Source organism: Patella vulgata, chromosome 3, assembly GCF_932274485.2.
Source record: "Patella vulgata chromosome 3, xgPatVulg1.2, whole genome shotgun sequence".
Lineage (NCBI taxonomy): Eukaryota > Metazoa > Mollusca > Gastropoda > Patellidae > Patella > Patella vulgata.
In genome coordinates, this window is record NC_065881.2 from 87,586,280 (window position 1) to 87,603,332 (window position 17,053).

Below are 17,053 nucleotides of genomic sequence, written 5' to 3' on the forward strand. Positions count from 1 at the left end.
CTGACTGGTTTCTCATCTCAAGTTTCTCTTTCTTTCATTTTTTGGGCCACGACAGAGTCTTAAAGGAACACAACCGAATGAAAATAAATATGTCAGGATTTTTTTCTGACACTTTAAAAAGGCATGAGTTTTCCAAATTTCTGGAACATACCTTAGACAAAAAATTTAAAAACAAATAATTTATATTGAAGCTGAAACACGGAGTTAATTATTGTCCTGAACTTTAAAGTCTTGGGTAAACTATGCATATATAAGAGAATTCCAGAGGGAAAGGCCTGTGTCCTGTCTAACTGTTTCAGTTTTCTCCTGGCTCTCAGTTCTACGGAAGCGTGTTGATCCTGAAAAATAACCCCTTTGTACTGAAAAGGTGTAAAACCTGATCTCTCACTGGCTTTCTCTCTCTCTCTTAAAACTATAAAACCCTATCCAATATGTCTCCTAATGGACATACTCCTCGCATTGTTTCGTTTGATTAGGCCTAATCCCACTCAAACACTGCTGTAATGAAAGCAAATTTCTGTTATAAATTATGACTGGTCAATAGTCCAATGAACAACCAATACCTAACTGCGTTATAATATCGTTTGGGTTTAAACAGAGCTCCAGATATGCTTACATAACGTAACGTCATGACCCACGAAATTTACTACACCCAATTAACCAGTGTCGAGCAGAATATTGCAGAGAAACTAATTGCGTGACAAATTGTAGATTTGGGGATTGTTTCTGGTTTCTATAACAGACTGTATTCGGATTGTTTAATCTATTCATCCTCTGTATTGACTGCAATCTGATTTCAACACAGATCCTTTTTCGATTCACTGTCCAACCTCGTGGGTTTTCCCCAGGTCCTCCGGTTTCCTCCCACTGCTAAAGACCCCTACACGCAAGCGAATTATTGAAATAAAATTAAACCATATGTTAGTCCCGAAATGATCTAGTTTGTGTCGAGTGGACGTTAAGCCCCATTTCTCTCTCTCTCTCTCATTTTTTCGTTTCATTTTTTATAGTTCAAAATTTCATTTTACTTAAATTGTCTTTACTACACTAGGATCTGGAATAGTTGTTATATAACCTGCGTTCTGGTTGATGTGAGGGATTAGTCAATGAAACGGTCTGTAACAGCGAGTTCTTGGCGTGCTGTGCATGGAACTGTGGATATTCCACTAGAAACATCCATGCTGATTTGTTAATCAAATATCTGACATTATTTGGTTCAAAAGCCGCTCGTATGACACCTGATGCAATTTCTCACTACAAATGGTCAGATCTTCATGTAGTAGAGGCTATCGAAAGTATAAAAAGAAACGAAACGCAATATAGAACTATATTTTTTCATAAGATTGTGTTAACTTTATCTTCTACTGATGTAAGGGGGGTTGGGTGGCTGAATGGTTAGCACATGCGCGCTGTACCATAAAGTTTGTCATTGAGTCAACTGGCGTGGTTTCGAATCCCCGATGTACGTGACAAGGAGTAGGGTCGCCTGTCCAAACTCGTGGGTTTTCTCCGGGTCCTCCGGTTTCCTCCCACTGCTAAAGACCCCTACACGCAAGCGAATTATTGAAATAAAATTAAACCATGTGTTAGTCGAAATGACCTAGTTTGTGTCGAGTGGACGTTAAACCACATTTCTCTCTCTCTCTCTACTGATGTAAGATAGATAGTGATTGGTCCCGTCGGATTCAGACATCTTATCTTTGACTATTAGAGAGTACTGGTTCAAAACATAACACTCATCCTAAATTGTCAATTAATTGGAAGATTGGACAGCTATGATTACCACGAGGACTGGACGACACCATGTAATTATTATTCTCGCTGACAAAAGAGTTTTTATTTCCTAGGTCGTTTATGATAAAAAATCGATAGAGGGGTGTTGATTGTAGAGAAGTTACAGACATATGTATGTTGTTGAATTAGTAGCAGATTTACAGGGAGAGGGGGTGGGGGGAGGGATTTTCCAAATCTAGGACGCCAGCCATTACAAATTATCCTCCTAGTTTAAACCTGGTAACATTGGTTTCGCAACACAACATCATACATACACATGGCTCATAAGAAAACCCAACATGAAATACACAGGCTTCTCAAACAAATCAAGTGAATTGATCCGAGGACTGACCCAAGTAAGTGTCCACAGGGATGTAAATCTCAGGCCACTGGTGATAAACGTTTCACTAAAAATAAGACTAAACAAAATAGGGGAAACATTCCAAGATAAAAAGGTGAATTGGTCAATAATCTTTCCTTTATATGTTTGATATAAGTTTATTACCTCCATGAAAATAAGTCTCTGCTGTAGCTGGACGGTGACCTGTGGCTTGCAGTCGTAGGTTTGATCCTTGATTTAGCACCTTCTCCACTTTGTGGCCGTGGGGTTACTTTGGGTATCCAACTTTCGCCCCACAAGACAGACCTCTGCTAAATGTAAATCATCATGTACTTTACTGAAATGGCTAGATGGTGCAAAAATTGGTAGTTCTCTCTCTCTCTCTCTCTCTCTCTCTCTCTCTCTTGTTTGATGTAAGTTTATTTACCTCTATAAAACTAGATGATATTCCAGAAGTTTTACGTCTTCACATAGAGATATTCAAAATAAATAATTATTCATCTGATCAAGGTCCGAGAATATTCCTGGATGAAAGGATGATGATATTCACAAAATAAATAAATAATATAAAATAACCTTTCAGTTGATGTTAGTGAAATATTAATATACTATAACTTTTTGATAGTCTAAATGTCAGAAGATTATATTTGAGCTGAGACGAAACCTCATTGATATAAACACTACCTCTTTGATAGTCTCTTTGTCTAAATGTCATAAAAATATCTTTGAGCTTGTACAGAAATAAATGAAATGGGGTTTAACGTCCAACTGTTCTGCTCCTAACCTGGGCTAATGAAGACGGGCATACGCCATACAGTGTGCAATGAGGGAAATTTTGCCCGGGCAGCGGCACTACGGCCTACTCTTATATCGAATTACAACTGCCAAGGGATCTTTTACGTGCATGCCAATGTGTACACAGGACCTCATTAGCCCAGTATAGGAGCAGAACAGTAGGACGTTAAACCCCATTTCATTTCATTTCATTTCATTTCACATTTATACATGACAAGGGATAGGATCACCTGCTTAATCTTGTAGTTTTTATACAGGTCCTCAGGTTTCCGCACAGTGCTAAACACCACACGACTTTATGGAAATAAAATTGTACCATGTGTTAGTCCTCTCTTAATTTATAGCTGCGGCGAAGGCAGTATTTTAGGTTTGTTCTATTATGATGACCTCAAGGCCAAGGACAGTACGTACGTGACATGAGTAATATCACCTGTGTAACCTTGTGGGTTTCCTCCGGGTCCTCCAGTTACCTCCCTTTGTTCAAGGCAATTTAAACAGCAAGCCTCAAAGAGGACAGGGAGACACAGTGGCTCAGCGAGTAAGACGTTGCCTCGATAACCAGGTTGTCCAGTGTTTGATCCCTGCATTGGCTGAGAAAATTCATCAGGATTTTCAGGCGTGGTTCCCCCTTTGTCAGTGACGTAGGACAGAGGGCCTGGCAAGGGACAACGTACGAGTCGTATAGTCGTACGAATGGTAAGATTTGTTATGGAATGAATGTGAAAGAGATCAGGGTTATACGCGAAATTAAATAATACTTGGGTTATCCATTATCGGATGCAAAACTACTGAATAATCTAGGCTACTAATTACCAATCCTTTATTGGATGTAAAAATACTGGAATGATCTTGGCTACTATATAACTGCCAATCCATTATTTGATGTAAAAATATTTGGGTAATAAACATCGACAGCATCAATATTAATCATAGGATTTTGTGAGCATTAGTCCATGATGTAGAAAATGTCATAAATAAATGTGATTAATTGAAATTCTGTTCTCTTATGATAACATTAAATTACCAGCTGAACTGATCACTCTCTCCGCGAACGAACAGTTTCACAGAATAATTTCTCCCAAAACATGAAATAGCTCCCACGTAAATGAGATTGATTATTAGATGTTATAGAAAATATTGTAGAGTTATTTTAGTTATATTATTTTAATTTATAAAACTTTAAACTGTAGATGAATTAAAGGAATTGGAATTCTAGTTTAAAGGTGCTCTATGTAAGAGATAGGGGGGTTGGATGGTCGAATGGTTAGCATGTGCGCGCTGTATGCCTTAACAGAAGTTTATACAGAGTTGAAACGTCAATATCATATATTATCAAAAATCAGCAGAGGTCATAAAGTTCTACGCACCTAAATCATCGTTCAATTTGATGAAAGTTATAGAATACTTTGTCACATGGATTTCGATTCCCCGGTTGTACGTGAGAAGGAGTAGGGTAGCATGTCCAACCTCTTGGGTTTTCTCTGGGTCCTCCGCTTTCCTCCCCCTACTAATGACTCCTACGCACAAGCAAATTATTGAAACAGAATTAAACATATGTTAGTCCCAAAATGACCTAGTTTGTGTCTAGTGGACGTTAAACCCCATTTCTCTCTCTCATGTAAGAGATAAATATGCCTCTTTCTTTCTGGTTTCAAATGTTATATAGATTGTTATTTAGATATTTATTAACATGACAATACCACAATACAATATATTCTCTAGAGGATTAGGTATGATTTTAGGTAGATTAGAACAGCACAGCCATTTATAGAGTTTAAAGATACATTATGGGAGATTAGATAAAGAGCTGGCAGTTCTTACTATAATAGTTAAAAACTAGATACTGTAAAGAGAATTTCATGAATATTTCAGTCAAATTGATCCACTCTGAACTGAGATTTTAGCTATTGAATTTTCGGCCTAGCCTCGATCATCATTACTAAAGTCGGTACGATAAAAAACATAGTCTCGATTATCCATTTCATAATTAAATTATGAATGGAAGTCAAACAGGAAATCGGAACCTAATCCAATAAACATCACAGGCTAGCGATGCCATCGAGAGTTGATTATGGCCTGGATAAGTTAATTAATAGATCTGCAATAGACAGATTTAGATCTTGCATAATGTATGTTTAACTATAAAAATGATAATATTAAAGAGAGAGAGAGAGAGAGAGATGGGGTTTAACGTCCACTCGACACAAACTAGGTCATTTCGGGACTAACATATGGTTCAATTTTATTTCAATAAATTGCTTGTTCAGGTTGTTCCATTCACAAGAGAGAGAGGGAGAGAGAGAGGGAGGTCATTTCAGGACCAACATATGGTTCAATTTTATGTCCATAATTCACTTGCGCGTAGGGGTCTTTAGCAGTGGGAGGAAACCGGAGGACCCGGAGAAAACCCACGAGGTTGGACAGGCGACCCTACTCCTTGTCACATACAACCGAGGATGATGATATTAAAGCCGCTTATATCATCATTTACATTTTTCAGGACAATAAAATATAACGTAATTGATTATTTAACATTTAATTTAGAAAACAAAATCAGAATATCCTGGCTTGCATTCAATCAGTTTAAAAAGAGAATCATCAAATGATTTTTATCCAACATCGCTAAATTCTGCTGTCCAGGCAAAATTTCCCTCATAGCACACTGTATGGTGTATACCCATGTGCATAACCCCCGTCGGAGCAGAACAGTAGGACGTTAAACCCCATTTCATTTCATTTTCATTTTCATTTTATTTTATTTCATTTCTCTTGTCAAATGTCGATCAGCCACTGCAAAATTTCTCTCATAGCACACTATATGGCGTATACCTATCTTCGTTAGACGAGTTCGGAGCAGAACAGTAGGACTTAAACCCAGTTTCATTTCATTTTCGATACATTTTATTTCATTTCATTTCTCTGTCAAATGTCGATCAGCCACTACAAGTACAATCTTTATTATTATATACAATATCACACATTGATCCCCCAGAGCCATTTACCCACTTTAACGAACTAATATTTGCCGAGCAATTCACAGAAAAACCTTCATCATGACTTTAAAACAAACGAACCTAACGGATGGTTAGAGTCAGTGTCATCAATACAATAGACATTAATTTGATTTCTAACTCAGATAATATTTGATTATTATTATTTTATTTACCTAATATATTATCATGACCTTTCACCTTTCACCTTTTGATAGAAATGTACAATCATTAACCCTTTGGCAGCCATTGATAAAATGTACAACCATTAACCCCTTCACAGCCAATGTATGTACATACTTTTTGCATACTTTTATTGGTGTGAAATTCTTATCTTATTTATGAGTGGTTATTATTGCACGATCAACTGTTGTGATTTATTTCAGGAATATTGTACAATCTTAATGAAAATATCTATCTGATTAAAACACGGATCCTATTTCGTTTTGTTTTTTTTATAGTTCAAAATTTCGTTTTACTTGTCTTTACTACACAAGGATCTGGAAGTGTTATTATCATTGGTGTGTTCAGAATGATGTGAGGGGTTAGCCAATGAAATGGTCTGTTACGGCGAGCTTTTGTCGTGTTTTGCACGGAACTGTGGGTAATCCACTAGTAACATCAATGCTGATTGGTTAATCAAATGTCTGACGTCATAGGGTCAAAAGTCGCTCATATGACCTCTGACGCGACCTATCGCTACAACCGGTCAGATCTTCATGTAGTGTAGGCCATCGAAAGTATAAAAAAACGAAACGAAATGTAGATCTGTATTTTAATTGGATTGCAAAAATGAAAAACGAGGAGAACAACAAAACATTCTTTTGAACTTTTATTTGTGTTAAATTAAAACTATTTATTTATTTATTTGTGTATTTTTCAGACAATGATATCGATGACTTGGAGATGCAGGTTGTTAGGTATAAACCGGAAGGGCTTGATATACTCTGCCGAAACACAAAGTTTTCGCGCAAAGAATTACAGATAATGTACCGAGGATTTAAACAGGTAGGCACACTTTTATACTAGGGAAGGGGGAGGGCTGGGTCCCTTGATGTATAGGGAGGGACACATCTAAACTAGGACTGGGGGAGGGCTTGGTCCCTTGATGTATAGGTAGGCAAATATTTATACTAGGGAAGGGGGAGGGCTTGGACCCTTGATGTATAGGTAGAAACACTTATATACTAGAACAGTTGGAGGGGGCGGGGGATGGCTTGGACCCGGGATGTACAGGTAGGAACACATCTATACTAGAGCAGGGGGAGGGGCGATGGGGAGGGGGTAGGGAGAAAGGGAGGGATTTAAACAGGTAAGAACTAGGGCGATTCACCCATTAGCGATTCACCTTCCACAGTATTGTAGTTTCCAAGGAATTTCTTTAAAAGTATGGAATAGACAAAACATTAAACTCCATTCCGTGTCTGGTAATTTAAGTTTTATTTTAACTGATATTCTATCTCAGTCGTGTACATTTGTATAACGCTGTGACATTTAAAATAATCAAGATGTCAGCCCCCACAAATTTACATGTAAAACAAGATGTCAGCCCCCACAAAGTTACATGTAAAACAAGATGTCCGCCCCCATAGTTACATGTAAAACAAATTAAACACACACATTGTTTGTCAGGGGGTTTTGATTGCCGAACGGTTAGTGCATGCACGTTTTATCATAAGGTCTGTCATTGAGTCAACTGGCGTAGTTTAGATTCCCCGGTTGTACGTGACAAGGAGTAGGGTCGCCTGTCCAACCTCATGGATTTTCTCTGGGTCCTCCGGTTTCCTCCCACTGCTAAAGAACCCTACGCCCAGGCAAATTATTGAAATAAAATTAAATCATATGTTAGTCTGGAAATGACCAAGTATGTGTTGAGTGGATGTTAAACCCTCTCTCTCTCTCTCTCTCTCCCCCCTCTCTCTCTCTCTATCTCTCTCTCTTACTGTTCTAACTTTAAAAGACTTATTGCTACTAAAGTTCCGTCTTCATTAGCCCCGTCAGAGCAGAACAGAACGGTAGGACCTTAAACCTCATTTCATTTCATTTGCTGCTAAAATTCAGATTTATTTAGATTGATACATTAGAGTAGGTGTTCGGGGTGGGCGATATTTTTATTCATATATTTGGGTAGGCGGGGAATATATTTTTTTTTCTGGGAATGTCAATAAATCAGTCTAACATCTGTTAGTGTGTTTTCTATAACACGGTTTTATTTGATGCTGAGACAAGATATTTAGTCTAAGACATTTTATATAATTCATTCAATTCTCTCGTCAGGTGCACAGTGGAGGTTTCGATAATTAAGGAAATTGCGTTGTTCTTTAGATGAGACAAAATAAAGGGCTTCACGCCCACTTGACATAAACTGGGGGCTTCATAGCAAATTAACTCAACAAACCATTCACAAGGTCATTCCGGGACTATCAAAATGCATTTTATTTATTATTAAACCACATCCGTGTTGTGTGGTCCCTTTAGCATTGTGTGGAAATCAGTGAAGCATAAATAGGAAGGAGAGAAAGAGAAATGGGGTTTAACTTCCACTTGACACAAACTAGGTCATTTTGGGACTAACATATGGTTCAATTTTATTTCAATAATTCCCTTGCGTGTTTGACAACTCCCTTTAATTTCCTTTTCCATTTAATTTCCCAGTGTATACATTTACGCGCACGTAAAAGATCCCTTGGAAAGTGAAATTCGATATAGGATTGGGCTATAGTGCTGCCACCCGGGCAAAATTTCCCTCAGAACAATATATTACATATGCCATCTTTATTAGCCCAGTAAGAGCAGTAGGATGTTAAAACCCATTTCATTTCATTTGGATTTACAATTAGAATGAGTAAATGGTTAAAAAAGAATATTGATATAATATACAATGATTCGACATGTGTTTGTTCTGGAAAATAATACGATCACACTTGTAAAAATGTTTATATAATAAAACCAATGATTGTTTTTTATATAAATTGTGTTGTGTTTTTATTATGCTCTTTTGCCAAATATCACGAGAGCAGATGTTTTCTGAAATAAGATGATTTGAACAAGATGTATTCCTTCTGTCACTATTATTAGCTCTCAGTCCTTACCTCACTAAAACTAATGTGGTTTCCGTCGAGCCACGATTTCTGGAAGTGACTTGTCTGATATTTCAGATGATTGTATTGTTTGTCGGAACACTTGTACGATAATTATTGTTTCTGCGTCTGTTTCTGACAGATCCCGTTTCTCCGGTGAAAGAGAGCTGAAAATAATTTTATTCTTTTGTTATCGTTCTGAAAGAGATTTACAAATGAAATGGGGTTTAACATCCTACTGTTCTGCTCCTATACTGGGCTAATGAAGACGGGCATACGCCATACAGTGTGCTATGAGGCAAATTTTGCCCGGGCAGCGGCACTATCGCCTACTCTTATATCGAATTCCAACTGCCAAGGGATCTTTTACGCGCATTCCAATGTATACACGGGACCTCAGTTTTTCGTCTCATCCGGAGGACTAGACAGCTGTCCTTGTCAGGCCCTCAGTCCTGCATCACTGACAAGGTGGAACCACCCCGGAAAATCTGGATGAACTTTCTTGGCCAATGCAGGGATCAAACGAAAGAGATTTACTCACTTTCGAAAACAAATCTGAAAACACGGTCACAGATTTTCAGGCAAACATTGCTCTTCTATCTGTACCAGGCATACGCCATACAGTGTGCTATAAGGGAAATTTTGCCCACACATTAACAACGTCGCCAATGTAGACACAGGACCTTGATTTTCCATCCCATCCGAACAACTAGACATCTCTCCTTGTCAGACCCTCTGTTCTGGACCGCTGACTACTGGAAAGCATACACAATACAATGAAATTTTGGCAAGGGGTGGGGGGTAGCGTTCTTCTTGTCTGCATCAACCGAGCTAATGAAGACCAGAAAACGTCATGCAGTGTGCTATTTATGATGGACATTTTTTCCTGGCCATCAGAACTATATCGTCTTTCAAATTTCAAATGTTGCTGGTTCTTGTACATGTGCATATACATACACATGACCTCATTAATGTGTGCTTCAACATGCACACAGGCCCTCATTAACGTGTGCTTCAACATGCACACAGGACCTCATTAACATGCTCTTCAACATGCACACAGGACCTAATTAACGTGTGCTTCAGCATGCACATAGGACCTCATTAACATGCGCTTCAACATGCACACCAGACCTCTTTAAGGTGTGCTTTAACATGCACACAGGACCTCATTAACGTGTGCTTCAACATGCACACAGGACCTCATTAACATGTTCTTCAACATGCACACAGGACCTCATTAACGTGTGCCCCCACATGCACACAGAACCTCATTAACGTGTGCTTCAACATGCACACAGGACCTCATTAATGTGCTCTTCAACATGCACACAGTACCTGATTAACATGCACTTCAACATGCTCACAGGACCTCATTAACGTGTGCTTCAACATGCACACACGACCTCATTAACGTGCGCTCCAACATGCACACAGGACCTCATTTTTTTCATTATTCCAAACAATACTTTAACATTTATCGAGGTATATCTCATTAAAATCTTTATGGGGAATGTCAAATCTTAATTCATTCCAAGAAAATAAAAAATATATTGAACTGCAGACAAAGAGATCTGTGGACCTTCATCCAGGTTGGTTTGGGGTGGTGAATCGCTCGTTTGATGTTTCTTCTGCTTTTCCTGTTTTGCCAAATATCTTTAGATCCTCGAGTAGGAAATGGATTTGACGGAGAAATCATCCTCGTGTAGGAAATGAATTTGACGGGGAATTCATCCTCCAATATCTCATTATAAAACATACTGAAATCGTCAACTAGAAAAAAAACCCAGAATTGCACAAGTTTTCATCACATATTGCAATATTTCTTTTGACGCTCCCAGAATAAAAAAAAAACTGTTTTTTGTTCTCCGTGTGTTTGTTTGCAACGTTTCTAGCGGAATAACTACAAGAATTAAATGATGTGTAAACATTATAAAATGGTATATGCTGTTAATGTTTTACGCGTTGTTTAAGGAGTGTGGGTAATTACACCTAACGATGGCATTGATTTTTGATTCAGGATGAAAGTTTCTCACAAAAATTCTGTCGTTGATTTCAATGTTTTTATTGAATGTCGAAGGGTAAATAAAGTAAGAAACATGACCGACGTGATTCTCATATATAAAGAAATCGTGCCTTCTTGCTCGTTTCTAGAAATATGTTAGCGAGGAAAAACTCTCCTGGTATTGATCGCTAGGCGACCATCTTTAAAGTGATTAATTTGGTTGCTATGACAGCATGGTATGTGTGTCATTGTAAAGAGCTGTCAGGACCTGATAGCTGTCAATTCAATAAATTTTCTTGAAGAAACTGAATCACGTGAAAACCTGGGGATATGAAATGAACAATTGTGATTCTCCGTTACCACGGTTATTTTCGCTCCAATTATACTTTATTAAAATAGAATTTCTGTAGCATGTTTAAAACCAGAATTATTATAAATCTCAAATTTTATTTTTATAGAGGTATAAAGATCATTTTTTATTTAACATGATTTGCTGAAATTAGATTTTGTACAAAAATTGAGACCCATCTACTGATCCATGTTTGAGATGTATGCGAAGGGGGGTTGGATGGCTGAATGGTTAGCGTGCGCGCGCTGTATCATAAAGTCTGTCATTGAGTCGACTGGCATGGTTTCGAATCCCCGGTTGTAGGTGGCAAGGAGTAGGGTCGCCTGTCCAACCTCGTGGGTTTTCTCAGGGTCCTCCGGTTTCCTCCCACTGCTAAAGACCCCTACGCGCAAGCGAATTATATAAATAAAATTAAACCATATGTTAGTCCAAAAATGACCTAGTTTGTGTCGAGTGGACTTTAAACCCCATTTCTCTCTCTCTCTTGAGATGTATGCGAGTTGTAGGGGTTATAAGACGCTGGCTGACTAGCCAAGAGGTCTTCATCACTGGTGCAATAAAGAAGGTCTGGTGTACAGTGTCAAGTCGTTCAAATCTCATACATTTAAATGAAGCCTTGGCAGTTAATATTCAACAAAGAGTACACACCATCCCTTCTTTGCAACCGAAATTTTGTGCATGGTGTATGCCACTCGTCATTAACGCACTCCATGGAGAAAAGTAGAATGCTAAAACTGATTTTATTTTATGTCACAGAGCTGTTTTTTCTTATGAGGGAAATGAAATGAAATGAAATGGGGTTTAACGTCCTACTGTTCTGCTCCTAACCTGGGCTAATAAAGACAGGCATACGCCATACAGTGTGCTATGAGGGCAGCGGCGCTATGGCCTACTCTTATATCGAATTCCAACTGCCAAAGGATCTTTTACGTGCACGCCAATGTGTACACAGGACCTCGTTTTTTCGTCCCATCCAAATGACTAGACAGCTGTCCTTGTCAGGCCCTCCATCCTGCATCACTGACAAGGAGGAAACCACGCCGGAAAATCTGGATGAATTTACTTTCTCGGCCAATGCAGGGATCAAACACTCGACCTCCAGGTTAGCGTGCCAGCTTCTTACCCACTTAGCCACCGTGATCCCCCTTCTTATGAGGGGTCTAGTTGATAAACGTGTACAAGTTTATCATTGAGTCAAGTGGCATGGTTTCAATTCCTCGCTTTTACTTGGCAAGGGATTGTGTTCAACCTCATGGATTTTCTCCTGGTCCTCTGCTTTCCTCCCACTGGTAAAGTCCCCTACGTGTGAGTGAATTATTTAAATAAAATTGTTCCATATGTTGGTCCCAAAAGGACCTAGTTTGTAGCGATTGCACGTTAAACATCCATCTCTCTGTTTCTTCTCATATCCTAGACTGTTTGTTTATCTGTAAGGACAGAATATCCCCAACATAATTCATTTTAGTTTATCAATTAAAAACAAATCTTATTTGCAGTTTCTGTGCAAGTGTTGTATACAAAAATGATAATAAAAACAAATTGCGAAAAATCAAACCTTTTCAATTTGTTCAGCTTTACCGAAAAATTATCGCACAAATTATTGTCAGATTTTATTAGTCGATACGTTTCAACCAATTAAACAGTGAAAGCTTCCAATTGTCGGCCGAGTGCAACGTTTTTATATCTCGTGGTAAATTTGATGGTTGTAGAATTTATGGATGAGGTAGGGAGTTAGTCAATAACAATTTGAAATCCCCGGAGAAAAGATTCTGGTGGATATAAATTGAATATTAGAATAACAAGTTGTCTTGATGAGTTTGGTGTTGCCGTGGAGATCTCATAGGTGTGATAACATTATAAAAATATACAAACTGGTTCCAGCACATCGTGCAAATGTCAATCAATACGCTGCATGATGTCAAATTGTCAGGTTTAGTGTTAGTGAGATTTGACAAGGAAGTTTGTTTTATTCTTTGAATGCAATAAAATAAAACAGTGTTTAACGTCCTACTTTTCCTCACCAACCTGTTTAATGCAGATCGGTATATATACTAGAACCTAGCATACACCATATACCATACACTGTACACCATATACCACACACCATACACCTGGTTGTTGCCTGTCCAACCTCCTGGGTTTTCTCCGGGTGCTCCGGTTTCCTCCCACAGCTAAAGACCCCTACGCGCATGTGAATTATTGAAATAAAATTGAACCATGTGTTAGTCCCGAAATGACCTAGTCTATGTCAATTGGATGTTAAACCCCATCTCTCTCTCTCTCTCCCATATACCATACACTATTCACCATGCACCATACACCATATATCATGCCGTGTCTCATGAGGAAAAGGGGGTTGGATGGCTGAATGGTTAGAGTGCGCGCGCTGTATCATAAAGTCTGTCATTGAGTCGACTGGCGTGGTTTCGAATCCCCGGTTGTACGTGACAAGGAGTAGGGTCGCCTGTCCAACCTCGTCGTTTTTCTCCCTTATTGAAATAAAATTAAACCATATGTTAGTCCCGAAATGACCTAGTTTTTGTCATGTGGACGTTAAACCCCATTTCTCTCTCTCTCTCTCTCATGAGGAAAATATTGTACAAACAAAAGCATTATATTGCCTACACAGTGGCATCTCGAATGCTTGTGGTACACTGGACCATCATTTTTTGTGTTATCTGAAAAACTAGACAAACTTTATATTCGTCAGCCCCTCCATCATACACAATGTCAGGAATCAATAGGGTAAAGAGACGATAGTTTATCACAAGTTTTTGTAACTCAATTTATTTATTTTTGATAATAAAGGGACTTGTAAATGATAAACTTGTTGCCATGTTAAATAATGAAATATAAAGCTGGTTGTATTTAATTTGATAAAGACGACTTTCAAGAATAAACGAACGTGAAAAGATCTGTACACACATTAATCAAGTAACACAACGCTACATTAATGGATGCCGCAAGCTTTTTACACCATTTTATTGAGTTCTTTTTTCTGATTTTCAAAAGAAACTATAGAAATGGATGTGACGTCTAAATGAATAGTTTTAACAGATATAGCTGGTAGCTAGCTGTTACAATAAATAGTTTTCATTATAATCAACACTTAGTTTTTACTTAAAGTGTTCTTTGACTGACAGTTACGTCGATGCTACAATTACTAGTCATTTCCGCTTATCTCAAATGAAAAAAAATGGGTTGGTTTGACGGAACTACTTTTCTGTACTGACACTCGTCACGTGACTTCATCATGCACAGAATGGTATTTTACAGCAAATGAAATACAGTGTTATGAGAGAAATTTTGCCCGTACAGCGACACTACGGCCTACTCTTATATCGAATTCAAACTGCCAAGAGATTCTTTAACTTGCACGTCAATGTATCCACGGGACCTCAGTTCTTCATCCCATCCGAATTGACGAGACAGCTGTCCTTGTTACAATGTTAGTCCCGAAATGACCTAGTTTGTGTCAAGTGGACGTTAAACACCCTCTCTCTCTTTTTCTCTCTCTCTTCTATAATGTTAGTCCCGAAATGACCTAGTTTGTGTCAAGTGGACGTTAAACACCCTCTCTCTCTCTCTCTCTCTCTCTCTCTCTCTCTCTTCTATAAGGAAATCTCTAAATAACTCTGTCATTTATATACAGACAAATATTTAGCTTATTATAAATAATTTATTCGCTTGGAAATGGCAGTCTTTAACGTTGTTATTTCTCCATATATTGACCATAAATCTTGCTGGCTTAACAAACAGAATTCCTCTATACGGAAATGACTGTGAATAAGTTTGGCCTTTAGCACCATTTATGGTATCTTTATTAGCCATTATAGGCGGACTAATTACACTTGGGCTAGAATCTCATTATTTATTTTATTATATCTCTTAATTTACTTTTATTGGTTGATTACTAATACAGCTATCTTAGATGAAGGTTTTATTAGATTAGGGTCAGAGGTCACACGATATTGGTTCTTATCTGATTGATAACAGTTAAGGTATTTTCGAATTTAAGGGGCTGTGCTCGTCAAGGTGACTGGCACAGTTGTCGCCAGGTTAATTCTCTCTCTCTCTCTTTCTGGGGTCACGGTGGCTAAGTGGGTAAGACGCTGGCTCGCTAGCCTGGAGGTTGGGTGTTCAATCCCTGCATTGGCCGAGAAAGTTCATCCAGATTTCCCAGCGTGATTCCCCCTTGTCAGTGATGCAGGACGGAGGGCCTGACAAGGACAGCTGTCTAGTCATTTGGATGGGATGAAAAACTGAGGTTCCGTGTGCACATTGGCGTTTATGTAAAAGATGCCTTTAAGAGTAGGCCGTAGCGCCGCTGTACGGGTGAATTGTCCTCATAGCACACTGTATGGCGTAGCCCAGTTCGGAGCTGAACAGTAGGATGTTAAACCCCATTTCCTTTCATTTCATTTCTCTTTCTGTCTCCAACCAAGATGGTTCTATGTCTCATTTCACTGAATCGATCAGTTTGACTTATTGTTATTTGAGACTAATACAGTTGTTTGTTTACAGCAGGCTGTGTGTGCGTGTGTGTGGATGTGTGTGCAGTCAATCGTAATAAGATATTACAAACATGCATGTAATGGTGGTAACAAAATTTATAGTTCTTTCAAATGTTTACAGGGTAATTTATTAGAAAACATTATTTTCGACTTTGTAAAGATTTTAAAATTTGGTTTAAAGACAAAAAGATTTGAAAGGCTTGAAGTTATCTTGTAAAAGATGGGATGAGAGTTAGTAATCCTCCAAGGAACGGTAACGGAAACTACGATAAATACTCGCAACACGATGGATCATTTGCTCCGATGAGAATCGTTCTGTTCAATTTGTCAGATAATCAATACGGTTCTGATTACCTCCTCGTTCTCTCTCTCTCTCTACCCGACTACAAACTTAATAAAAACCAACGGCAACAAGTCGATAAAAACCTAACGACAGTGATTACTGTAAGACAAAACCCACGATCGAATAAAATATTATTTTCTAACTAAACACTTGTTTCCAGCTCAAACGAGAATTTGTTGTTCTTTTTGAAATTTGAATAAGGACTGTGATTCTATTAGTTGGTGGTATGTTATGGTTGGAGATTAGGGTCAGATCTATAAACGATTCAATGGGACATTAGCAGCCATAAAAGGCTTTGTTATATACGCATAGGGATATAAAGGAAAGACCATTGTTGAATTAATTGAGTTATCTACGGCAAACATTAGACAACTCATTTTATGTACAAAGAGATCTAGATCGGGAGAGGAAAGCGAGTTAATAATTATGTTCTGAATTTCTTGTGTGATCGTGATGAGATTATTGTGTTAGATAGAAGAGACACCATTTTTATTTTATAAACTTCTCTTGTGATCAGTTTAGATAACATCCTACATTTCTCTAGCAACTGGGCTAATGAGAGAGAGAGAGAGAGAGAGAGAGAGAGAGAGAGAGAGAGAGAGAAATGAGGTACAAATCCACTGGACACAATCTCTCTCTCTCGCTCTTTCTCTCTCTCTCTATTTTTAGAGCTCTATGACAGATAGAGGTACAAGTCCACTGGACACAATCTCATTTGAACCACCGCATGTGTTAGTCCCGAAATGACCTAGTTTGTGCTGAGTGAATGTTAAACCCCATCTCTCTCTCTCTCTCTCTCTCTCTCTCTCTATTTTTAGAGCTCTATGACACTAAAAGATAGATATATAACTCTGTAACCAGACC

The 17,053-nt window shown here is 38.3% G+C and overlaps 1 protein-coding gene across 7 annotated transcripts in view; it reads left to right on the forward strand.

Moving 5' to 3' along the window:
* LOC126814286 (Kv channel-interacting protein 4) overlaps nt 1–17,053 on the forward strand; it is a 351,980-nt gene that overhangs the window by 317,276 nt on the left and 17,651 nt on the right. For all 7 annotated transcript variants that reach the window (XM_050539372.2, XM_050539369.2, XM_050539371.2 and 4 more), the window contains one exon: nt 6,782–6,906. In XM_050539372.2, coding sequence (XP_050395329.1) covers nt 6,782–6,906 — 125 coding nt within the window. The remainder of the gene's footprint in view (nt 1–6,781; nt 6,907–17,053) is intronic.